General features: G+C 36.9%; 3 protein-coding genes across 4 annotated transcripts in view; 1 reads left to right on the top strand and 2 right to left on the bottom strand.

Moving 5' to 3' along the window:
• LOC141454740 (LHFPL tetraspan subfamily member 6 protein-like) overlaps positions 1 to 27321 on the top strand; it is a 603704-nt gene that overhangs the window by 515312 nt on the left and 61071 nt on the right. The gene's annotated exons all lie outside the window — the stretch shown is intronic.
• Positions 1507 to 21424, bottom strand: LOC141454737 (uncharacterized). 2 transcript variants are annotated; one of them, XM_074129305.1, is made up of 6 exons: positions 21318 to 21424; positions 8510 to 10005; positions 6486 to 6558; positions 3565 to 3847; positions 2876 to 3031; positions 1507 to 2395 (listed from the first exon to the last, which is right to left on the bottom strand). In XM_074129305.1, the coding sequence occupies exons 2-6, from the start codon at positions 9912 to 9914 to the stop codon at positions 1580 to 1582; spliced, it is 2733 nt and encodes a 910-aa protein (XP_073985406.1). In that variant the 5' UTR covers positions 9915 to 10005; positions 21318 to 21424; the 3' UTR covers positions 1507 to 1579. The 2 variants fall into 2 exon arrangements, with proteins under 2 accessions (XP_073985406.1, XP_073985405.1); XM_074129304.1 differs by lacking the exon at positions 21318 to 21424 and adding an exon at positions 12379 to 13367.
• Positions 19480 to 21764, bottom strand: LOC141454738 (glucose dehydrogenase [FAD, quinone]-like). Its single transcript, XM_074129306.1, has 2 exons — positions 21655 to 21764; positions 19480 to 21538 (listed from the first exon to the last, which is right to left on the bottom strand). The coding sequence occupies exon 2, from the start codon at positions 21520 to 21522 to the stop codon at positions 19531 to 19533; it is 1992 nt and encodes a 663-aa protein (XP_073985407.1). The 5' UTR covers positions 21523 to 21538; positions 21655 to 21764; the 3' UTR covers positions 19480 to 19530.

Raw genomic sequence — 27321 nt, 5'->3', positions numbered from 1 at the left:
TGTTAAGGGCCTGCTGCCAAAAAGTTTTGTCTTTGATTTCTATTCCCTAAAACATGATATTAGTTAGTTTTCCTTTTTATTTAATGGTTTTTAATGCTGGGTCAATATGACCCGAGGTGACGGCTTATGGCACTTCACATAAGGTGAAGGGTTAATAATATTAATGTATTATACAAAAACTATATTTCGTGTGTCATTAATTGTTTTATATTGATTTAATATTATAAAATATATCATTATAATGTAATAATGAACGAGAATCAATATGAAATTGATACACTTCAATAGGTGGCATCTTACCCCAAGCACTGGAGGAAGACGTCACATAGGTTTATTTTTGTACTAAGGCTTCAATCATGTTGTTTCAAGCTAACACGTACTCACCAAGATGTACACGACACAAATATCACGGAATTATTACGTTTAATCTAGTCAATCCATCACCAAACCTTAAGTATCGACAACGAAATATTATAACATGGGTACTCACCAGGTTCAAAGAGTTGAATTTTCAGTTTAACGACGATTAAACTAGATATAAGTAAACAGAAATATTCACAAGCACGGCATTCACAGTTGTTTACTACACACATTAACGTAGGAATTGCTGCCATCCAGTTGTAGATATGCAAAATATGACGATACTTGCATCTTCCCCCAACTGGCATCTTCCCCCCACTTACCTTATGTATTTTTAATATAAGTCAACTTTACCAATAATTAATAAAGTTTATTATAACTGCATATAAACGGGGTTAAAATTAAAAAACAACCCCTTCTAGCTTCTGACTTATTTTCGAGGTCGCCAATGTTTACATGAACGGTTAAAACGCCCCATAGTCCATTCCACTTCGAGTTTTCGATTGTAACGTTCGCAAGCAAGTGGAACGCGGGCAAAACCGCGCGGTCGTGAGCGTGATCGTTGTGAGCGCTTAGTGGAACGCACCCTAAATCGATTTTTTAGATAATTAAACTAATTATCGATTTTTTTTTTGGTCACAGTGGACTTACTTACACACACAAAGACCACTTTGTGGTAAAACATTAGTGAAAACTTTGAATGGAAAAATCTGCATGATTAAATTAACTTCCGTTACTAGTGGATTAAGAAAGAATAAAAAAATGAAAATGTCTTCCAAAAAAATGCGCATGAACAGCTGTTATCTGGGTGTATAAATAGTTCGTACATTGAAAGTTTTTTTTTATTTTTTTTTGCGCATTGGCTTCCGCCATACAGCCAGCATCGTCTAGGTGCTTATCACTAGAATATCACTCACTCTCCATTCTTACTTATAAATACATTCGCTTCACACATTCATCATTCTACTATATACCGCTATTTACATAAACTACTGCTAATGGATGGAGCAGCACTCTGTGCTCCTGCCATCCTTATAGCTTAACCAAAATTAAAATCACGTAATCCTTCTCTAAGCATTTTCTTCCATTCATTCTAATTCGGCTATAGCTTTTAAAGTTACCGACAGATCGAAAATGTTAAAATGATACAAATCAAAGTAGCATTATTTTTATTATTTTTTTTTTTAAATACATATATTCTCTACTCCCTCAAATTTAATCAACGGTCACCTGCAGAGGATCGATCTTTGAGGATGCCCTTGAGAGCTTCTGCTGAATCATCATCAAGAACTGGCGGCATTGAATTCACTTCCGCATCAACATCCAGCTGAGCATCATCATAGGTACTCTCTTCATAGTCTTCCACAATTGGTCCATTTTGTGAAACCTCCTCGGTTTGTTCATAGTCTGTATCATACTCATCATCGGTAGTATCATAATCGACCACATAACCGTAATTATCAAGCTCTTCGTCCCCGAATAGATCAAGAACTCCCATGCCCAAATTAGTTTCATCCTCTTCTAAAGTTTTCTGTGTTGGTAAGTTAAACGCAGAATAGAATCGTACGGGTGGTTCAATCGGTTTAAAACTATCCCGAAAATGGACATCTTCACCGATTAATTCAAACGGTGGCGGTACGTCCGGATCCATTGCATAACCGGTCGGATATTTAGCCATTTCTTGTAACATTTCTTCATATTCCACATCTTTGTCCGACGTCAAACTAGCTTCTATAATTTCATCGGTCAACGTTTCCACGGAAAGTGAATATATACTGCTACCGACTGTCATCTGCGAAGTTACCGACAGATAGTCTTCACTATGAATCGAAATCTGGCTGGGTGTTTCTTTGAATGTTTCACTGCTCATAACTTCGCCATGTAAAAAGTCCAAAATGGATTCGTCCTTTTTCTTACAAGGTCTGACCCATGCGTATGGATCCCAGTCTATTGGAAGTTCCGTTTCTATTGTTATTTCCGATTCTGATTTCTCATCAGGACTTTCCGGTTCTTCTATGGTGTGGAATCTTCTTGGCTAGAACAGAGAAAAAAGACTAACTTAATCCATAAAATCCCCTAAAAGGGTAGCTTTAAATGACCTTGTCGAGTTTTTCACAAAAACATGATTTGCTTGGATGAATCTAAGCGGAAACCCTTCACATCCTGGGCTTAGCAAGCGCAGAATTTATCAACTTAAGTATTAGATCAAGGTAAGTGCGGGGTACTTTGCCTGTGATTACAGCAATACAGGAACCTGGAACCTGCATTCGGATGAGAATGACCAAATATGTTTCAGTCTTCCCCCCCTCCAATTAGCCTTACATAATCCCTTTTTTTATTTTTGCCCTAGAATTAACTCTTCCGAAACTGTATCCTCCAAATTTTGGCAAAACGGCGGAAAGAAAAAGGTAACCTGAGCGATCTACCGTTTCCCTAAGACCCTCACAATTTCAATCCAATATTTTGCTCTAATCTAATCCATAATTAAGATTATTTCCTAAATTCACACATTTACCTTATATAATTTGTTGACATAGAGATCATCATTGATTCGCATCAGGTCTCTATCTCGTTTATTCATTTCCTTTTCGTAGGCATTCGTCCCTATTATATTATCCAGGTATCGAACTAACCATTCGATTGGTTTTTCATTAGGCCTTAAAAGGAGCACCTGCAAATTTTTATTAATTTCAAATTAACACTGTTTTGGTAATAATTAGGTTGCTGGTACAGCGGCTGTTTCCACTATCTTCTTGTAACTACAATTAACTGAAGCAGGATCATTGAGCACATGTTCTCTAATATTGGAACTGATGTTGTTGGATAAATCGCAGAAACTGCCGGACATAACATGGTACTACGCACATACAATACCCAAAGAAAAATGATGTAGGAAAACCTACTGACAAACAGAAAAATTTGATAAATAATATTAGCTACTAAGATTGCGCAGCCATGAACACAGGAAATCTGGGGAAAAAAGAATATAACCTCATCACCGGAACATACGTAACAAAAAAGAAAAGCACGAATCACGTTTAACTACGCAAGCTTCATTCGCTAAGAATTTCTAAGATTATGGACCAAAAGGTCCATTTGTTGGAGTAAAACTGGACACTTTGTTGTGACGCATTTCCGGTCATACTCACTTTAAGACACCTGTGAAAGGTAAGTAAAAAACAATAAAAAGATGAATCTACGCACCTCGGTAATAGCTCGTACTAAGTACGGTCCAACATGTCTCTTAAGATCTGTGATGAAGCACAACTCTTGCGATACAGTTGATTCAGTATCTGGTATTCGATGAAACAATTGTTCACTTCTAAAAGTTTCCAACTGCGCAATACGTCTTTTGATCACCTTCCAAGGAATGAAGTATTCATCGCCCAGCTGTTGTAAATCCCACCGTGCACGTTTCTCCTCAACTTCTTCATATGGATCCGAATGGAATTTCGTAAAAAGTTTATTCAATTGATTTTCCGTATGGCTGTATTATTTTTCCATGATTTCGTGATGGAAAAATTTTCATTGAGGCAAGATCCATAAAAAAAAAAAATGAAAGTAAAGATTGATTGATGGTTAATTAAAGAGAAAAAGAAATGAAAAAAAGGAAAGGGTGTTCTTTGGAAAGGGATATGGCCACGATTTTCCAGGTGGAGATCGTCCTTATACTGAATGTAAGGCGCCACGATAGCCGAGCGGTTAGAGGCTAGACCCGCAAAGCTAAGATGTACTGCGGTACTAGACTATATTCCCCGCTCTATACCTTTAATGGTTAATATGAGAAATTTGCAGTAAAGTATGTTTGCTAGTCGCCACGATAGCCGAGAGGTTAGAGGCTAGACCCGCAAAGCTAAGATGTACTGCGGTACTAGACTATATTCCCCGCTCTATACCTTTAATGGTTAATATGAGAAATTTGCAGTAAAGTATGTTTGCTAGTCGCCACGATAGCCGAGAGGTTAGAGGCTAGACCCGCAAAGCTAAGATGTACTGCGGTACTAGACTATATTCCCCGCTCTATACCTTTAATGGTTAATATGAAAAATTTGCAGTAAAGTATGTTTGCTAGTCGCCACGGTAGCCAAGAGGTTAGATGCTAGATCCGCAAAGCTAAGATGTATTGCGGTACTAGGCTATATTCCCCGGACTATACCTTTAATGGTTAATATGAGAAATTTGCAGTAAAGTATGTTTGCTAGTCGCCACGGTAGCCGAGCGGTTAGAGGCTAGACCCGCAAAGCTAAGATGTACTGCGGTACTAGGCTATATTCCCCGCTCTATTCCTTTAATGGTTAATATGAGAAATTTGCAGTAAAGTATGTTTGCTAGTCGCCACGGTAGCCGAGAGGTTAGATGCTAGATCCGCAAAGCTAAGATGTATTGCGGTACTAGGCTATATTCCCCGGACTATACCTTTAATGGTTAATATGAGAAATTTGCAGTAAAGTATGTTTGCTAGTCGCCACGGTAGCCGAGAGGTTAGATGCTAGATCCGCAAAGCTAAGATGTATTGCGGTACTAGACTATATTCCCCGCTCTATACCTTTAATGGTTAATATGAGAAATTTGCAGTAAAGTATGTTTGCTAGTCGCCATGGTAGCCGAGAGGTTAGATGCTAGATCCGCAAAGCTAAGATGTATTGCGGTACTAGGCTATATTCCCCGGACTATACCTTTAATGGTTAATATGAGAAATTTGCAGTAAAGTATGTTTGCTAGTCGCCACGATAGCCGAGAGGTTAGAGGCTAGACCCGCAAAGCTAAGATGTACTGCGGTACTAGACTATATTCCCCGCTCTATACCTTTAATGGTTAATATGAGAAATTTGCAGTAAAGTATGTTTGCTAGTCGCCACGGTAGCCGAGAGGTTAGATGCTAGATCCGCAAAGCTAAGATGTATTGCGGTACTAGGCTATATTCCCCGGACTATACCTTTAATGGTTAATATGAGAAATTTGCAGTAAAGTATGTTTGCTAGTCGCCACGATAGCCGAGAGGTTAGATGCTAGATCCGCAAAGCTAAGATGTATTGCGGTACTAGGCTATATTCCTCGGTTTATACCTTTAATGGTTAATATGAGAAATTTGCAGTAAAGTATGTTTGCTAGTCGCCACGGTAGCCGAGCGGTTAGAGGCTAGACCCGCAAAGCTAAGATGTACTGCGGTACTAGACTATATTCCCCGCTCTATACCTTTAATGGTTAATATGAGAAATTTGCAGTAAAGTATGTTTGCTAGTCGCCACGATAGCCGAGAGGTTAGAGGCTAGACCCGCAAAGCTAAGATGTACTGCGGTACTAGACTATATTCCCCGCTCTATACCTTTAATGGTTAATATGAGAAATTTGCAGTAAAGTATGTTTGGTAGTCGCCACGGTAGCCGAGAGGTTAGATGCTAGATCCGCAAAGCTAAGATGTATTGCGGTACTAGGCTATATTCCCCGGACTATACCTTTAATGGTTAATATGAGAAATTTGCAGTAAAGTATGTTTGCTAGTCGCCACGGTAGCCGAGCGGTTAGAGGCTAGACCCGCAAAGCTAAGATGTATTGCGGTACTAGGCTATATTCCTCGGTTTATACCTTTAATGGTTAATGTGAGAAATTTGCAGTAAAGTATGTTTGCTAGTCGCTTCCGTCCACGGCACCTAATTTGGTAGTTGGAGTAAAGCCCGCCTGAAAAAATAGGCAATACTTTACTTTACTTAATGGGGAAACGGTAAACCCATTAATAATGTAAGCTTTTGATTTTTTTTTTTTTTTAAGCAGATAGGGAGATTGCTTCAAATAAGTACCCTGGAGATTATTTTAGGGTGATAAGAGCCTCATTAGGTTTAAGATCTAGGCTTCCTAGCAACAATAACCGTAATTAGAGAAGGGATTAGCTCTGCGGTTAGCGAAATGGATTCCCAGGTCCCGGGTTCCAATCCAGTTGCTGACCCTTAGATTTTCTGTTGCTAGGAGCTTCTTACAGTCCTAGAGAGAACACTATCCGGAGGCCGTCAGTGCTCTAAAAAAAAACTCCGGGCGCCAATAACGTTAGATGATTGACGCGCCTTAAATCATTAAAAATATAATAATAAATAAATAACATTAATTGCATTATAAATAGAACCACTTACAATCTGACATATTTCTCAGTTTCGAATCTTTCAAATTCACAAACTTCAGATTCTTCTTTTAAATAATATTCACCTGGCGGGAGAAAAATTAAAATTGAAAGTAAAAGTAAAAAAATTTTAAAAAACATAATCTGGTCTGAACATTTTACGCAATTTAAAGTAATTAAAATTTCTCTAAAATAAAAATAAATTTTATGCGTTTCCTGTAAAGGGAAATGATGTAAACCTTGACGTCACAGTTAGCAGTCAGAGAGGCAACTGACGAAATTAATATTGAGAAACCTCTAAAATTAATATACTCTGAGGAAATGATTTAAACCAAAGTTTATAGCACGTTTCTCATACGTGCCTTCCATGAAGAACCCTGTCCAGAAAATTAGGAAAAGCAGTTTTTCTAAATAGTAATTAGTAGGGAACGGATTCGTATGTATTTACATATTTTTTTCTAGGCAATTTACAGACGTTTTTCTACTAGAAGTATTCATACTGACACTTTTTAAGCCGTTTGAGTCTACTTTTATTTCACATATTTCCACATATTTGGATGTTATCGCATATTTATACATATTTGATTAAAATAAATAAATATTTCTACATATTTAATCAAAATATGTACATATTTTTCATTTTGGGCATATTTTCATAATTGGGAGGTGGTTGACAGGAACTGTGAACTGCAGACTGTAGGGCTGTGAATCACAGTGGGTACAATGGTTATTGTAATTTACACAGAATGCTGCTAAACAGTGACGGGCACTTGTTAGTTCTTTGAAGTTGTCTGACTTTGTCTGTTCTTTCAGCTCGTTCGTTGAAGTGTCCAATTCATTTCGTTCGGTCACTTAGTGTATTCTTTTCTGACAATTGCGTATTTCTTGCACAAGCCATTACCCAACTTGAGTCCAAAAATGTTCGACTGACAGAAAACGTGTCCAACGTTAAAAAAGACATCGAAAAGGTGGAAGGAATACCTGGGAATAAGGGAGATCTGATCAGATCAAAACTGTTAGAAGTACTGAGCAAGAACAAAGGGTGGGAGACCATCTGCCAGATTTCTGATATTATCAGTGGAACAGAAGTCACCTCAGAACATCGTGTACCCTTTACAACCAACGAGATAACTTCTTTCAGCAAGGCACCTATAACATCTGTAGATGTTGAACGATCTTTTAGTCGTTACAAGTCCATCTTACGCCCAGATCGTCATCACTTTACGTTCCAACATTTGAAATTTCATGTGGTTGCAAACAATTTCGAAGAGTGAAGTTTTCAAAATTGAAAATTTAACACATCTTTTTATAAATAGTAAAAATGTTCTTTGTTGTATAAATCATTATAACTTGTAAAAACAAATTATTTTGTTCCTAATAAATTATTATAAATTGTAAAAATATTCTTTTCTTGTATAAATAATTATAACTTGCCCCCCCCCAAAATCCATTTTCATAAAAAAAAAATGTCCATTTTACTTAAATATTCCAGAAAATATTTTAAGAAAATCAATATTTTCCACATAATTGACGAAAATAAATGCATATTTTAATTAAATATTTGGCATTTTTAAATACATAAAAATCCGTTCCTTAGTAATTAGGTTAGGAATTTTTTCAGCATAGAATTTAGTGAAAGCTTAACTTACTTCCTAAAGCTCTACTTGAACTAAGTATCCTAATGTTCTTAAAAATAAAACTCTGAATTTAAAATGTATATTTGGTGCAAAGTTAACATCAACAACAACACCGGAAGTGAAAGGTCAAAATTGAAAATCTGCGCATACTCTTAAGAGGGGACGGAAATAAGGAGAATCAGGAAGAAGTAATTATGAGATAAAACAACAACAATAACAATAATATGAGGGAAGGGATCAGCTGAGTGGTTAGCGAATACTGGATTCCAACACGGAGATCATAGGTTCGAAACCAGCTGCTGGCCCCTTAGATTTTTCTCTTCCTAGGAGCTTCTTACAGCTTCCCGGGTGCCAATCAGATCTTGACACGTAAAAATAAAATGAAATAAAATAAACTCACCTTCCTCGTAAAACTTTTCCTCAGATACAGCTTCCCTTACTTCCGCTATTTCCCTGTCCAGTCCATTTTCGAACATCTCGTAGATAAAGTATGGCAAAGACAGTCGGCTAGACTCTGGCCTGAGGATATATTTCACCATATCTTGATTTATCTGGCCAATGCCTACGTTAAGCCAAAGATGGGCGAATTGATCGTGCTCTTCATCGTCGTTTACCATTTCGTAGGTTGATTGGGTGAACGAAGGAGAATACATCCTTGCAGCTGACATAACTGATTTACTTATTGCCTGATCACCGCTGGAGTTATCATCAATCATTGGTTCGCCTTCTTGTTGTGAATCCCTTTCCGCGTCTTCCACTTTGGACGCCGCCGTTTCATCGCCAATCTTCACCGTAGTTTGATATATGGCCACGGTTGGCTGTTGGTTGGTCGGTGGCAAAGTTTTCCCCTTTAACGCTGCACTAGCCGTGTACATACCAATGATCTCGTTCAGCAACTCCATGTCCACTTTCCCATCTTTCATAGCGCTAAGGAAATCCCTCTTATAACTTTCACCGGCTTCGATAAGTTTTCTAGTTAGCCTACGATTATGCGACGACTTATCTCTACGTTTCTTCCGCTCTGCATGGCCATTATTCTTGGACGATTCTCTTTTCTTTTGCTTATTCTTGCTTTTTCTCCTTTCCTTCTTGTCGCTTATCGAACGAGTTTGATGACCAATCTTCTTAAATTCTCTTTCATAATTTTTCTTTCTGTTTTTTTGACTCAAACTATTTTTAATAAGAATATTTTCTATATTCTCCCTAGTCAATCGATTGATTTCTTTGTAATCTTTAAATTTTCTATGATTTTTCCGTTGATTTTCATATAGAACTCTTTTTGGACGTTTCAGATGCTCTTTTAAAAAAGCTGAATCCACCTCAGAGGTGCCCAATAAAAATGAATTATCAATAGTCTCACCCTCCCAATCATATTTCTTTTTATATTTTCTTAAATTATCTAAACGATTTGTTGGAAATATTCGCTCAATTCTTTTACTTGAATGTGTCATAGTATGTAAGTCAGAAGAATTGCAAGTAGCTTCCGATGTTTTAATCGATTTCGTACTTATTGCACTACTGCTTAGACAACCTTCATCCGGTTTACAATGTAAATATCTGAACAATTTCGGCGTGATTATACCCGATTTAAGTTTCAATGGTTTCAGTTTTAATGGTTTTGGATCGAATGATTGCCAATCAACTTTTTCCCAATATTTGGAATTTGGTAGGAATTCTTTTATATGTTTGGCTAATTTTCGCGTCCAACAAAATTTGTTTGGATCTGCACCTACTAGGGTACGATTTGTTAATATCGATTTATTCTGTATTTTCGTATTAAATGTGGAATCTGTATACTCGGACATTTATTATTGTTACGGAAATTTTATTAAAAATCATTTTTTTCCATTATTATACTACATTAAATTTTCTTATTCTTCTTAATTTTGTAATAACCTGAAAATAATTACAAAATAGTTTAACAAAAACATTGATACAAAAAAAAAAGACCATACGACCCAAATCTGGTGAGACGTAGGTCTTCCCTAAATATCTCTTATTTTCAAATAATTAACCTCAGATAAGAAAACCTACCACTTTTTTTTCTGTACTATAAAAAGGATATCCGGTTTCCCTTTGTTAAACTTGATAGAAATAAATACTTCGTAAGAAAAATTTGGCCGGATGTTTTTCCATGAATCTTTCAAACTTTAATTTTACTCAGACATTAAACAAACATTCTATTACATGGCTACTCACTTCCTGTGTAAAAAAATACAAAGCTATTTCTACTTAACCAGTTAAGCGGTGGAATTTAGTTTTAAAAAAAAACCCTCACAGTGTGCGGAATTAAACTCACAGACAATGACGTGTATACGAGGGTCGTTTGAAAAGTCCGTGCAAAGTCAGAGAGGTAGCACTACTGGCGCATATCGAGGTTGTGTTTAGTTAGTAGCATCTCTTGGAAGAACACTCACCAAGTTTCAGCCAGATCGGTCTATTTCTTTGTGTTTGGCATTCGTTTGAATCGAGAAAGTCGGGTGATTTTCAAAAAAATGGACGAAAAAGAATTTCGTGTGTTGATTAAACACTACTTTATGAAAGAGCAAAACGCCTCAGGAAACTAAATAGAAGCTTGATAAACATTATGGTGACTCTGCACCTTCGATTAGAGAACAGTTTATAAGTGGTTTCAAAATTTTCGGAGTGGCCATATGGGCACAAGTGGCGCTGAACGTTCTGGACGCCCTGTTGAGGTTACTACTCCAGAAATCATTGATAAAATCCATGATATGGTGATGGATGACAGAAGAGTGAAGGTGCGTGTGATTGCTAGTGCTGTGGGCATCTCGAATGAACGGGTACATAATATTTTGCATCAACATTTGGACATGACAAAGCTATCCGCAAGATGGGTGCCGCGATTGCTCACGCTTGACCAAAAACGAAATCGTGTGAAGTGTTGCAAGGACGGTATGCAGCTGTTCCAGAAGAATCCGCAGGACTTTAAGCGTCGTTTCGTCACTGTGGATGAAACATGGATACATCACTACACTCCTGAGACCAAAGAACAATCTAAACAATGGGTTACCAAGGGGGAATCTGCGCCAAAAAAAAGGCGAAGACCGTTCCTTCGGCCGGTAAGATTATGGCGACTGTCTTTTGGGATTCGCAAGGAATAATCATCATCGACTATCTGGAAAAGGGTAAAACTATTACAGGTGCATATTATTCATCGTTATTGGACCGTTTGAAAACCGAGCTGCAAGAAAAACGCCCACGATTGGCCCACAAAAAAGTCCTTTTCCATCACGACAACGCACCAGCTCACACCTCAGCAGTTGTGGTCGCAAAATTAATGGAAATAGGGTTCCAACTCGTTTCACATCCCCCCTATTCTCTAGACTTGGCTCCCTCGGACTACTATTTGTTCCCCAATATGAAGAAATGGCTGGCGGGAAAAAGATTTTATTCAAACGAGGAGGTGATTGCAGAAACGAATGGCTATTTTTCAGACGGACAAATCCTATTATTCGGAAGGGATCAACAAACTAGAGCAGCGTTGGACGAAGTGTATAAGCCTAAAAGGAGAAGACTATGTTGAAAAATAAAAAAGGTTTACCCCAAAAAATTAAGTAGTTTTTATTTTTGCACGGACTTTTCAAACGACCCTCGTACACGTGTCGAACGCAAAGGTAAAACAACCAAAAGTTTTGACAACGTCCGTAATAGTCACTGCAGGCGACTTTTTCAGCTAACTCTCTGGAGGGTTTTGAGATTACCAGAGCATTCTGTGCTCATTCAAAAATCTTGCACCACTTCACTTATGCATTGCCGCGCCTAGTTAACTAGGGAAGCAAGAGCTTTTTTTACAAGGAAGAAAAGAGCCTTTTTGAATTCTGTGCTCAACATGAAATCATGCTCTGAACCTCTATCTAAAAGGTAAAAACGGGGCATTGCACAAGAGTTGAGAGCTTCTATTTGTGTGCGTAATTCCCCAATCTCTAATGCGGAGACCAAACATGTACAAACCACTTATCATTTGGCTGGCTCCCTCCACCGCCCCCTCCGTATAAAATACTTGGCAGTTCTATTGGTTAAGATAAAGGAAACATCCCCACCAAATAATATTCTTATTGTATTTTATTAAAATTTCTAGTTTTTTTTGTAGTTAATGGCAATTTTATATTTTTCACAACGAGTACACGAACGTCGAACGCACTGTAATAGAGATTTGGTTTTACGTGTGTACACGTCAAACACGTTTAACTGGTTAATTCTCCACCAGTTATATTTATAATTAAAATTTAGTAAACAAAAAATGTTTACCTGAAATTACAAATAAATGGCAATTTTTTGTTTAATTTAATAAATTAAACAACAAACAGAATTTAGAATCAAACTTTTAGCCAACAATTTTCACAAAAATAAATAAATTCTACATATTTCAAATTACTATAAACATGTGATTTAGATAAATATTTTAAAATACCATTGTTGATCGATTTACATATAAGGGCGATTAGGGATGGAAACGAAGTCCGCCTAAAATAATGAGTTAGGGTTGTAAACTATTTTGGTACTTTCATAGATTTGTAAATAATCCCAAGACTTGAAATAAAGTTTAAGCTTTCGGGGTCATTTTTTATTTTATTTTAAGCTCAAAGTGTTTTTCACAAGCTCACCTCTGCTTCCGCTCTTACTACATAATAAGAAGATATTGCAGTCCTTAACTTAGTGAAAAGCTGGTGAAAAATAAAGGAATTGAATCTCTTTTCTTGATTTTTGGTGTTCTTTGAAATGATTCTTTGCTTATAGGGTACTGAGGGAGGGGATTACCGCCGGGCACACACCCCTTAATGATGCTGGGTTAGACCCCCACACATTCTACAGCCACCTCTGATGATGAAACAAGTCTTCTCAAGATTCTCTAGAGGAGTCTAAGAATAAGTAGTGGTAGTCGGCAGATTATAACTCCCTGGTGTAAGTTCCCCCCTTCTAAACGCTCCCTCAGGGTCTTCCACCAACGGCCAATTGAAGATATTGTGCTTCCCCTTTTCTAAAAATTCCTCAAACTAAAAAAACAAAACAAAAAAACAGTGTTTCTGTAAACTTACAGAATACATAGTGAAGGCCCCAATACATAGAAGTGAATTTAATAACTCTCAGTAATATGTGGAGAGTGTTGGTCTAGTGGTCAAGAGATTGGCTTCGTATGTAGAAGGTCCCCAGTTCGAATCCCGCTTATGACTACTTTTTTTTATTTGTCAGAAAAAATTATTTATAGTAAAGTATGAGAGTTTATTAAAGGCTATTCGCCGAGGCTGACTGCAGAATTAATCTGTCAAGGCCGAGAGGCTATCAGGATGATTGTAGGCCGCCTATTAACTGGCCACTGCAGACTCAGAAAACACATGCATCACATGGGCCGGGCAGATGATAGCCTTTGTAGGTTCTGTCAGGAAGAGGAGGAAACGGCACTACACGTGTTGTGTCAGTGTGAGGGGCTCGTGTGGCTAAGGATGTTACTTCTCGAGGAGGAAAAACCAAGGCCTGTGAGCTTTCTGTGAGCTTTACCCAAGAGTCACTCTCCAGCATTAAGGACAGGTCCGGAGGGTGAGCTTTAAAGTTAGGGGAGCCACAATAGACCCAAAGGGGTCGCAGTGGCGTAGGCCTTGAGGCTGCACTAGTCTAATCTAATCTAATGAGCTACAGACCCCGTCCACGACAACTAAAATTGGTAATTGGATGTTTAAGCAATGCCTGAAAAAAATAGCCGATTACTTTACTTTACAGTAATATAGGAACGCTGTTTAGAATAATCTCCGCTGCCAAAAATAAAATTAGTAAAAGTAATGTAAAACAAGATCTGTCCAAATATGTACAAAATGGGAAAGAATAAATCCGTGAGTTATGTTCTGAGAAAATTCATCTTCTTAGACTTCCGTTTTCCTTTTTTTTTCGTTTTTCTGTGTAAAAGCAGAGGAAGTAAAAAGAGAAAAAGATTAAGAGCAAGGAGGTTAGGGAAAAGATACGTGACTACGAATTATGAATTTCACGTTTTGGAGTATACCCTGGGCTGGCTGGCGAACCTCCCGGGATGGAGGACCTAACATATAAATATACCATCTGGAAACTTATGCACACGAAAAATTCCACCTCAGGAAAGGCAAGAAAAAGGAAGTTGTGTTAAAGTGATAGTAGAGTGGGTACAGGGGAGGGTGGGTGGAAGTGTTATAAATAACGTGCTGAAAGTAACAGGCTAGAAAGGCTCAGCAAGGTTGTCCTGAAGTGGCTAACTTCAAGGACCTTTCTTGACTCGCCCCTTTTCCTTCTTTCTTCCAACTAGGCAAAGGGACTCAGGAGAACGGTATGTTTGGTCCTCGCGCAAAGCCTTAAGGTATGAGATATTTGCTACGTGACAAGCTTGCCACAAGTAAAAATTGTAAAGTAACTGCTGGTGTAAGTGTAACCTACCGTGGTGACTAGTAAGTAGTAACCTAACCTTAACTACTTCCTTCTCATAGAGACTTCCTCTGACATCACTTTGCGCTAAAAAAAAAAGAGAGAGAGAGAAACAAAAAAAGAACATTTCTTACACAAAAATATGTTTAAAACCTAGCATTTCATTGCTCTTTGCTCTTCAGCATCGTTCTTTCATTTAGAGAGGGGTTTACCTTTTTTGTTTTGGTAGCTTTTTCTAAGTTATCGTGCTACTTTCGATTGAGAGATTACGTGACTGCTTTCCTGTTCAGCTCTACAAACCGGAAATGACGATTCAGATATTTTCTCTTCATTACAAAGAAAAATAATGAAATTGTAAACAAATGTAATCAACTCTTGAATACAATAAATATTTTCTTACAGTGAAATTTAAGAGAGAGAAAGAGGCAGAGAAAGAAAAATACCTCACAAAAAAGCAGACCTCCATTTACGTAAGAGCAGATCTGTCGTCAGAATGACAGACTGACAGCCAGTTCCTTGCTGGTGAAGGCTGGGGGCTATCAAGGTATTTTAATGAATCTCCTGCAGAGCCGAGATGGAAAAAATGCTGACGACAATTTTTGTGCCTTTTCTTTGTGAAACTTTTCCAATGTTATTTTTCCTTCAAATGTTCAAGTGGTGTAAAGCATGGCTGAAATCTTACCGTCAGCTCGTTTTTTTCCTTCTCATACTTTGTGATAATTTCCTAGTAAAAACTTTACACATTTTCTTTTTTTTTTTTCATGAAAAACTTTTGCCCTTTGTTTATGCTGTTCAATAATATTTTCTAATTAATAATAAATGAGGTCAAATTAAAGAAATGAATGTTTTCACTGGGATTGCACGAGTATTTAGTCTGGGAGAAAAACTGTACCATGTGGTTTTTTTTTTTATCTCCAGAGCAAGGTTGAAAATACCCAGCCTGGCAAGGAAAACTAGAACGAAAATGGATTTTGGAAAATAGAAAGTAGCCACTAGGGAGTGGTTATCCCTTACTACCAACACCTCCTGGATCTTCCCGCAATGGACTTGGATGAACTACCGGGAAGTGCTGTGTGGTTATAGTGAACGGCACACTAGTACTATCGTAGAGATAGAAGCAGGAAACACACCAGAAACATTAACAGCCAAAGAATTGTGAGTGCCCCTCACAATACGCAGACAAAAAAAAAAAATTGAATTCACAATATGTACCGCCCCCATAAAATTAAACCGGCTATCAATTTCCGCAATCGTTATTTCCATTAAGGAGTCCTGACGGTTTTATATTTTGTAGGGTAAAGTTTAGGCAATTTGCCTGATAGCCTAGATTAAGGAAACAATTTACAGTAGAGGGGATAAATTCTAATTTGCTCAATGTATTTCTGGACAAATGGTAAGCAGAAATTAGGCAAAGGTGGTGGGTCTCTGGAAAGGGGCGTTGAAGATTTGATTAGGGTACAAGCCAGGAGATGACTAAACATCGCTGGAGCCCATTTGGTGAGTGTTAACGGCTTACAAACTCTTTAGAGACAATGGGCCTCCATAATAAACACCTGGTCTGTAGATGATCGTCTAAATTATATTTTATATATGTATGTATACTACATCTACATTAAATCGTTACAAATTAATATCACTGAATCTGTACAGAATTAATTCGATTTTTATATCTTTTGAAGCTTCAACAAAGTTTAAATCACAGATGAACTTGCTCTCACTGGTGTCTGACCCCATACCCAACACTTCTTCCCGCGAGCCTATTATTTTGGTCAGTTTATCCAGTTGCTATTGTTTCGAAAGATCAGCCTAATAACGCAGTGGAAGCCAACGTTCTCTAAACACTACTGTCCAATGAAAGATTAGAATAAAACAAAGTTCCATCTATTTCTACTTCTAAGGAACTGCAGTCTTAAAGTAGCTGATTGTATCGCAGTCTCTTGCAGTCGTCCTGCTTTCCCATCAGTCGTTTAAAATCCTCTTCTGGTTTTGGTAGTACTAGAGATCTCATAGCGTAAACTAGCTACGAGTATTGTACCCAGGATAGAAGTAGAGGCCGTTTCTCTTTCCACAAAAACTAGGACTCACACACAGTAAGTTCAGAACCTTCAGAACCTTACATTACGTCTAGTTGACTAACCTTAATGACCTTTGGGTATAGACCCGGAGAATATAGTCTAGTACCGCAATACATCTTAGCTTTGCAGGTCTAGCCTCTAACCGCTCGGCTATCGTGGCGCCTATTACTGCAAATTTCTCATATTAAACATTAAAGGTATAGGACCGGGGAATATAGTCTAGTACCGCAATACATCTTAGCTTTGCAGGTCTAGCCTCTAACCGCTCGGCTATCGTGGCGCCTATTACTGCAAATTTCTCATATTAACCATTAAAGGTATAGGACCGGGGAATATAGTCTAGTACCGCAGTACATCTTAGCTTTGCAGGTCTAGCCTCTAACCGCTCGGCTACCGTGGCGACTAGCAAACATACTTTACTGCAAATTTCTCATATTAACCCTTAAAGGTATAGAAAGGGGAATATAGCCTACTACCGCAATACATCTTAGCTTTGCGGGTCTAGCCTTTAACCGTTCGGCTATCGGGGCGCCCAAAGAGAAAACCTAATAGTAACAAACCTGGATTTGAACCCAGTACTTTCGGATTACTAGTCCACCACTTTACCAAATGAGCTAAACTGTAAATCATTCATAGTTTTTAATAAACATCAGTTGTATTTTCTAAATTGGTTTTTTTATTTGTTCCATTAATTACAATTTATTTTTCACTTTAGGGACTAAGTATTTACTTTAAATTCATCTAAAGCTGGATTTTTTTTTTTTTTTCAATTTTGAATTATTATGCGTTTCATCAAAATCAGTTATCTGTTTTTCTTATTTTTTCCATCAAGTTTATTCGATTTTGAAATCATACTTTGTGATTTTGTGCTTTTCTTTAAAGCAACTCTCTTTTCTTTATTTGATTGTATTGATTTAAGATTATGTTTATTTGTTGGCAATTTTTGCTTAGCCAGGGGTAAAAGCATTTTCTTTGATTTTATTTTTTGTTTACAAAATTCATTGTAGATTAGTTTTATAGCGTTGCTAACGTTTGGATCAGACAACGCTGCTTTGTGTACAGCTTGAAAGCAAGTAATCACTAATTTCAATAAACCACCAACTACGTCACACTTCCGTTTGCTGATCACCTCGTGTACAGCTTTATGCTGATCAGCTTTTGATGAAGAACACTTTCCTAAAGCTACTGTTTTCCTATTGGCTGCAATCTTTTTCAATGTTTCCTTCAATTTTAACTTTTCTTTTCTAAGTTTATGTTCATTTTTAATGTTCGTTTTTCCAGTGGGATCTAGTTTTTTCAGGCAATTTTCTGGCCGTAGTTTCTGCTTATAATCTATGGATTTTGTTGTAGTCTCCAGTTTTAAAGAAGTGGTTTTTAACAGTTGTTGTGCTCTTATCATATTATTTCTTAACAGGACATCTTTATTTTCACTTGTTTTTTGATTATCTTTATCCATGATTTGCTTCAAATTAAAAAAAAAAAAAACACAGGAAACTACTCACTTAGCGCTCACCTTTTTCTTTTGTAAATGAAAACAATGAAAAGTAATTTTTTACTCACTTTCTTTACCGAGAAAATTTAATGGAAAAATTGTATTTGTCAGAAAACAAATTAATGGGTTAATAAATGAATAAAATTTTAAATAAGAAATAATATTAATAAAATCATATGTAGGTAAATTTTTAAAAAATTACTATTTTTTTCAGGCGTGCTTTACGTCCAACTACCAATTAGATGTCGTAGACGGAGGCGACTAGCAAACATACTTTACTGCAAATTTCTCATATTAACCATTAAAGGTATAGACGGGGAATATAGCCTAGTACCGCAATACATCTTAGCTTTGCGGGTCTCGCCTCTAACCGCTCGGCTACCGTGGCGACTAGCAAACATACTTTACTGCAAATTTCTCATATTAACCATTAAAGGTATAGACCGGGGAATATAGCCTAGTACCGCAATACATCTTAGCTTTGCAGGTCTCGCCTCTAACCGCTCGGCTACCTTGGCGACTAGCAAACATACTTTACTGCAAATTTCTCATATTAACCATTAAAGGTATAGACCGGGGAATATAGCCTAGTACCGCAATACATCTTAGCTTTGCGGGTCTAGCCTCTAACCGCTCGGCTACCGTGGCGCCTACAAAAAAAAAATTACTAACTTCCCGCCAATGTATTTAATTAATCAAATAGACGGTAAACATTTGATTAGTACGTATTTAATAGCATGAAATCGGAACGGAAGTAATCTAATTATTCAATTAAAATCAACGCAAAATAAAAAATTTTGAAACAAGATTCCAGTAATAAAACATACAAATTTTCTTGGCCAAAAAAAAAGAAAAAGCACCTTAAAAAGTATTTAAATGAAAATGAGCTTGGCGTAAAGTCCGGATTTCTGGTTCTACATTTAATTAACTCTATTGGCAATCTGCTTCCTTTTTGTTTGATAATGTTGAAGTAAAACATTATTCTAAATAATTAATTGGAGATCTTTTATGGTAGCCGCCAAAAACCACTCAATATGATGTAGGCTTTGCTCGATGGAAGACGAAGGGGTATTGGAAGATAAGATGTCTGATTATCAAAAAAATCGGAACTTACGGGTTGGCGGGCTAAACAAAGACCAGCATTAAATTACACAATCAAGAGAGGTGGGGGGAAAAAAGGGATGAAAGGAAGAAAGATGCTGTTGGACAGGGTAATGTCCTGGATGCTCCTGGTACGAGTGACAATAATCTTGACTCGATGTGCTGACGGGAAGAACTCCGGGAAGAAGAAGAATGGCTTCAATGTTCAAAGGGGGGGAATTTATATTCTAAAAATGCTTCTTTTACTTACATCTCTTCTGCTTAAACTCTAAACCCATAATTAAGTTCAATAAAAACTTAGTTTTATGCATTTATTTATTTCCAACTAGAGGAATAGTTTGGAGCAATTTATGAAGGCCGTTTTTTCCCACTTTTATTGTTTATGGTTTTATTTTTCGATGGGGTATTATTTGTGGTCTGATCGTTTCTTTGTATCAGCCATTCGTATTTGATCATATCGCTGACTTTCTCGGCGATCATCAACACTGGAGCCATCAGATTGCCAGAAGGAATGTTCGGCATGATGGAAGCATCGGCCACTCGAAGGTTCTTGATGCCGTACACTTTGAGCGCATCATTGACCACGGCCGACGGATCTGATGATGGTCCCATTTTCGCTGTACCCACATAATCATAGAATGTTGTAGCTATATAGCTTAATGCGCATGCCCAATAATTGTCCGTCAGAAACTCTTCGTTACAACATCCAGGAAAATTTAGACGTTTCATTTCAGCATCATGACGTCTTAACGCTGACGTTTCAGACAATTTCGTTATAAACTTAATACCAGAAAGTAAGTTATCCAAGTCCAAAGAATCTCGTAGATGTCCAGCATATATTGATGGTGGATCGTCTGGATTTTTGCTGCGCAGTTTCACCCTGCCCCTGGAATAAGGACGTAACAATACTGGCTGTATTACTAGTAAATCCATGTCGGTGATCAATTTCTGATAAAGTTCTACCACTTCCGGCGTAAAGCCCATCACTTGAGCCCATAGAAATAAGGACTTTTCATCACGTCGTTTGATAAAATACGGGAAAATCTCTATATCCGGTACATCATCATCGCGTAAACCGATGAAGCCAATCACTTCGGACTCATGAATGGTAGCAAAATGTCCAGTTCTTCTTGATAAGTACTCATAAGCGGAATCTAATAGGCCAACACGTTTCGCTGGAGTTTTGGTCCTGTTGAAGCACATAACAGCTCCCGGGAAGGTAACATGATCCTGTAGGTTACAACCAACGCGTAGATCTTTGATCACAGGTATGCCCATCTCTTTTAAATGTTTTTCCGGACCAATGCCGGACAACATTAACAGCTTCGGCGAGTTGATAACTCCAGCCGACAGGATTATTTCCTTTCTGGCTTTGGCCATACGTGTCTGTGACTCGTCACGTATTCTATACTCAACGCCGTAAGCTTTTTTATTTTCATCGATCAGTATTTTCACTGCTTTAGTATTTTTCAGTATGAAAACGTTATCACGTTGCCGGGTAACACGTAGGAATGCTTTATTGGCGCTGCAACGTTCACCGTCGCGTATTGTTGCGTGCGTTTGGAAAAAGCCAACCTGTTTTGCTCCGTCTGGATCTTTTATGTCAATATAGCCCAGTTCTTTAGCCGCCTCCAAGATCACTTTGATTACGGGTTCTTTGCTTCTGAATTTATCAATTGTCATATAACCGCCCGTACTGTGAAATTTACTCAATTCATGACATTGTAATTCTTTCATATCTTTGAGATCTTCATATTTTTTGAAATATTCCAAGACCTCTTTATAGGACCAACCGAGGTTACCATTTTTCTCCCAGATATCATAGTCTACTTGACTTCCACGATTTAGGATCATCCTCCCGATAGCGCTACTTCCGCCTAAGACTTTACCAGCCGGCCAACGATTTTGATTGTTTACCAAACCATAATACATACCTTCCTCTTTCTCTGTAGTGAATTTCCAATCAATACAAGACAACTGTAAGCTTAGATAGAACATTGGCACTTCAGATGTCATCGGTGGATCATCGCCGGCTTCGATTAACAATACAGACCAGGAATAAATCTCTGACAATCGATTCGCGATTACACTTCCAGCTGTACCGCCACCAATTACGATAAAATCAAACGTATTACCACATTCTCCGCAACTGTTGTTCATGTAGGGCGCAAAATCAAATGGTGCCAGACATGGCGTAGCTAAGGCGCATTGTGACAATATCAGCGTGTTTACCAAATTCCTGAATACTGTTCCCGCTTTGCCAGTGCTCTGTCCAGGACATGGGTTCTTAATGTACCAGTTGGTGTCTTCCATGGTGGACGGTGGTGGTACACACTGCATTTCCAAATAGATAACTCTTGGAAAAAAAAAAAGGAAAATTAAGGAAAACAAACTATGAATAAAATAAAAATTAAGGAAAACTTTATAAAATGAACACTATAAATCAATAGAAAAATAACTATAAATAATAACCATATGGTAAGATGAAACTAAAAGTTCCATAGTAATTGCTTGAACTTAAAAAAAATGATGCAGTATCTTTCACGACTTCCTCTTAACTCAGTTTACGTCATTATATTTTCCTGTAATTCAGAATGTTTGCTAAAAAAATAATTAATAATAAATGTTCACTTTAAAAATAACATTTTTAGTAAAAGTAATAATAATTGCTTTTATTTAAATAATAATCAATAAATATTTACAAATACATCTGTTATTATAAACACATCTATCTACGTGGACCGAGTCTGTCTGCAGAGTTGTTTTAACTTTGTTGTTGAGTTAATTTAGAATACTCTGATGATTATTTTTTTTAAATAATTATTACCAAATACCTCAGTTACAATAAAGTAAAAAGTAAAGTAATGCCTATTTTGTTCAGGCGGGCATTTACATCCAACTACCGAATTAGGTGCCGTGGACGGAGGCAACTAGCAAACATACTTTACTGCAAAATTTCTCATATTAACCATTAAAGGTACAGACCGGGGAATATAGCCTAGTACCTCCAATACATCTTAGCTTTGCGGGTCTAGTCTCTAACCGCTCGGCTATCGTGGCGACTAGCAAACATACTTTACTGCAAATTTCTCATATTAACCATTAAAGGTATAGACCGGGGAATATAGCCTAGCACCTCCAATACATCTTAGCTTTGCGGGTCTAGCCTCTAACCGCTCGGCTATCGTGGCGACTAGCAAACATCCTTTACTGCAAATTTCTCATATTAACCATTAAAGGTATAGACCGGGGAATATAGCCTAGTACCTCCAATACATCTTAGCTTTGCGGGTCTAGTCTCTAACCGCTCGGCTATCGTGGCGACTAGCAAACATACTTTACTGCAAATTTCTCATATTAACCATTAAAGCTATAGACCGGGGAATATAGCCTAGCACCTCCAATACATCTTAGCTTTGCGGGTCTAGCCTCTAACCGCTCGACTACCGTGGCGACTAGCAAACATACTTTACTGCAAATTTCTCATATTAACCATTAAAGGTATAGACCGGGGAATATAGCCTAGCACCTCCAATACATCTTAGCTTTGCGGGTCTAGCCTCTAACCGCTCGACTACCGTGGCGACTAGCAAACATACTTTACTACAGAATTTCTCATATTAACCAACAAAAGGTATAGACCGGGAATAAGTAAAGTAAAGTAAAGTAATCGCCTATTTTTTCAGGCGGGGCTTTACGTCTAACTACCAATTAGGTGTCGTGGACGGAGGCGACTAGCAAACATATGTACTTTGCTGCGAATTTCTTTTATTAAACATTAAATAAAATCCAAGACAGGTAATCGAACCTAGTACCACAATGCATATTAGCTTTGCAGGTCTCGCCTCTAACCGCTCGGCTATCGTGGCGACAGTTACACTAGTAACTTGTATTCTTATGTAAATATAATTTTCTTTTTTTCTTCACTTTCGTTTGTAGTAAATATAAATATTTAAATACTTAACGATAATTCATTAAGTTAACGATTTTTTGTTTAAACAGACGGTAATGTACGATGTCACTGATGTTTATAGAAAGAATATGTATTTATTTTGTTTCCTTAATTCAAATAAAACATTATTATTATTAATATTACTTTAATAAAACTTAAAAACAAAAACAAAATTAATCTTTTATATACTTTAAAAGAAATTAATGAACAAAATAAATTATAGCCTGCCTACATACATGTATATACCACAATAGACGACAACAAAACAAACAAAAGACAAACAGATAACATCAAACAATACAAAACAGTACAAAAACATAACCCTTATTGTAAAATAATAAAATGCTCCTTCTCTTTATTAAACGTAAACATTAATCCTAACCTATAATTTACTAAAAATTGTAATTAAATTCCTCAATTACAGTTTTCCTATTATTTAAGGCATTTACTGTAAAAAAATAAATAAATTTATCATTTTTGTCGACCATCTTTAAAACTTTAATAATCTATTCAGTGAAATGCTCTTCTGTTCTGATAGTTTTCTTTAAATTTTTGAATTTTAGTTACTTCTTTAAGCCTTATTGGTATTTTAAAGTCCCATACATTACACCGAAAACAGGACTTCCAAAGAAAAAAAAATCTAAGCCCAAATCAAAAATATGTTTCCTTTAATAAGGTTTTAGAACAGGGATGGTGAACCTTTTTGAGACGTGGGTCAAATTTTGTTCATTTTTAGTACTAGCTCTTGGGTCACTAATGCCCATTTGCCCAAGAGTTAAGTTTAAAAATTTTAAACTGAATATTTTCAAAACCAAACATCTTTAAAATTCAGTTGACGGCTTAACGGATAAAACGGGACGAAACAAGTGCTATGGAAGTCTCTTTTTACAAACATGACCTGAACAAAACCTTACAAAAGTGTGTTTTATCTGAAGAAAAATCTAAATATGGTTATTTGCTTTGGGATGTCGATTTTTTTTTTAACAAACAAAATATGAGTAAAATTATACATTTTTGCTTTATTTCAAACACAACAAAAGCATTTGTCTTCATTTGCGTTTTAGAACTGTAATGATAAGGTTATAGATAGCATCTAAATTGTTTTTGTGTCAATGCGTGATTGAAAAAAAAATACAGATAGAATATATATTATCCACAACAATTAGAAAATCTAAATCAGGCCCGCGTAAACAAACAAATGGTTGCCTAGTAATTGTGGGTCAGTGTCTGACCCGCGGGTCATAGGTTCGCCATCACTGGTTTAGAACAACGTAATGGGCCCAGTTTAAAGAAAATCGAAGTAGCACATCCGGTTGGCTGATTTTGACCAAAATCTTATTTTGAATTCCGGAATGGTTGCACCTAAACTATGTATCAAATTTGAACTTTGAATTTCTTTAAAGTCAGAGGGGATCTTAAAACGAATATTCGTGGTAAATTTTAAATTGAACTCAAACAAAACACTTCCTGTTTTGACTAGCGTAGTGAGAGAAAGACAAAAATATCTTTTGTAAACTTTTTTTTTTAATGACTTTTAATAACCTTATTAAAATAAAGCTCTCTCTCAGATCATTAGTATCTTCCATACCATAAACCGCTGGGTACACACATTTCTTAAGTACCGTGCATGGTTTACGAGATCGAAAAGTACAGACGGCGAGAGTAAACCAATTAATCACACATACCAAGTATTCACATCGAAATGCACTACACAGTGCATTATACATTCCCTATGATCATTTATTCACTAAGTAGGGATGCTTACAATCTTGTTTGACAAGACCGTGCCAAGCAAAGCATATCTTTCATACAATGTTACTGTTCTTGGTAATACATTAATAACTTAGGCTGTATGGTAATGGTGAATAAATGGTAATTCAAAATAAACTTCTTAGAAAGATCTCTGAAGTCTGCGAAAGTTATTTTAACTTAGTTAAGAAAAAAGTAATGATATCCATAGTTAGGGGAAGAGATTACCTATAACTGGTTAGCGAATCCTAGATCCCCGCGCAGAGATGTCAGGTTCGAAACATCAGCTGCTGCCTCTTAGATTTTGCCCTTCTTCGGCCGAAGGAAACAAAGTTCGAAGGTCAGCTGTGCTCTGAAAGAAAGCTCCGGCACCAACGACCTCAGATGAAACGTCTTACATAAAAAATAAATAATCTCTATTTTTTAACATTTTATAAATTGCAAAGAGATGATAGGACTTGTGTATTGGGAATTTAGCTTAGAGCAAATGTTTCAAACAAATTTAAAAGCATTTTCTTTTGAATATATGTATGTATGGATATCAACATTAGGTTATATTCAAATTGGTTATACTCTTTAGGCAGCACGATAGCCGAGCGGTTAGAGGCTAGACCCGCAAAGCTAAGTTGTATTACTAGGCTATATTCCCCGGTCTATACCTTTAATGGTTAATATGAGAAATTAGCAGTATAGTATGTTTACTGGTCGCCTCTGTCTATGTCACCTAATTTGTTAGTTGGACATAAAGCCTGCCTAAAAAAAATAGGCATCTATTAAAATTTGTTTTTTTAAATTAGAACTGCCTATCGACCACAAGGAAAATGGCTAGAAATAAAATAAATAAGGGTCGATGTTTTAGTTAAAATAATAATAACCATTTTTTGGCAAACAGTATAACAGATAAGCAGTTCTTTTTTTGGGAAATCTACTTTAAATTAGCCAAATAAAAGCGCCTAGCACCACGACACGTGTCGTGAAACTATCACAACAAGAACATCTTTCTTATGGTGTTTGCAAATACTAAAGAAAAATACTATATGGTATAAGAAAATTTAGGGCAATTTTATTCCAACACAATGGTCTTATAAATTTTGTCGTTATGGCCAAAGCATTGTGAGTATAAGTAGTGTCTAGGGTGGTATAGAACGTGGATATAACCAGAATTCCTCTCATCTTTATTAATGTTATTGTCGGCAATAAGGTGGTAAATGTGACGGCGTAGCTACAAAGAAAATTGCTAGTGGTTCAGAAGGGGGCTAGTATATTTATGGGAAGACTCCATAAATATAGGTGTCGGTTGCCATTGTTACAGTATTGTAGAAAGTGTTGAGTGTCAAACCCCTCCAACGCCAAAAAAATGTTAAGCAGATAGGCGTGTGAGTGTCATTTTGTTCGCACTTAAATAAATCTTGGAAGACTAACTTTAGACATCATAGTCTAGGAAGAATTAAACATGAAAATAAATATCATTTCGCCAATGACCCTTTTTTTCTTTCATTTAAAAGTAAAATTCATTTCTAAATTCTAAAGAATATTTCCAAAATAATTATTTACGATTGATATTGAATTTTTACCGGAAATGAAAGTCGTAAAAAAGTAACTAATTTGATATTTCGTTTCAAAGTTACCTTCATGGGACACCACATCCGTACCATTTTGCTGAATTGAGTTTACAGAATTTTGAATCATTTCTCGCAAATAACTCTTGTAAGTTTTAATTTTGGACTTATTATAGAATAGAATAAATCTTTATTATAATATAAATATGTATAAAAAAATAAATACATGAAGTGTCCTTGTCCAAAACATTGTAACCTTCATAACAAGTAATAGGATAGCAAGGTTATGATATGATGGATACAGAATGCAGGGAAATTGGGAGGAAAAAAACCTGTGTAGAAAGTGTAGAGGAGTATCTGTCTTTTGTGTCCTGTAGGGGAATAGAAGGATCTGTAGGAGGCTATGTCGCGGCAGAATGGATTAGGATGGCAGTCTAGGATGGAAAGGAGTTTTCAGCAGACGATTCTGAATGTAGGGGGATAATGGACGCAATGTCTGAGGAGTGAGTCAATTCTAGTGCGTCGTGGAGAGTCTGAGGAAATTTGTTCTGTATTTTCCTGGAGTTGCTTGATGTTGCTACTACAAGTCCAGGCTCCAAGGCGGCTTAATGACTACTTTGTAAAGGAGGAGTTTGTTGTGTCACAGTCATTTTGGAGTCACGCTAGAGTAGAGGAAATAATAGTCTTGCTAGTCCAGTTTGGCTGAGTTTACTTTGTCCTGAACGTGTGAAAGTCAGTTTGTTGTGTCACAGTCATTTTGGAATCACGTGAGAGTAGAGGAAATAATAGTCTTACTAGTCCAGTTTGTTTGTTAGGCGCCACGATAACCGAGCGGTTAGAGGCTAGACGTGTAAAGCTAATATGTGTTGTGGTACTAGG

Source organism: Rhodnius prolixus, unplaced genomic scaffold (genome assembly GCF_049639745.1).
Source record: "Rhodnius prolixus isolate KJV_2025 unplaced genomic scaffold, Rpr scaffold_9, whole genome shotgun sequence".
Lineage (NCBI taxonomy): Eukaryota > Metazoa > Arthropoda > Insecta > Hemiptera > Reduviidae > Rhodnius > Rhodnius prolixus.
Note: the sequence above shows the minus strand (reverse complement) of the source record. Positions and strands in the feature narration are given on the sequence as shown.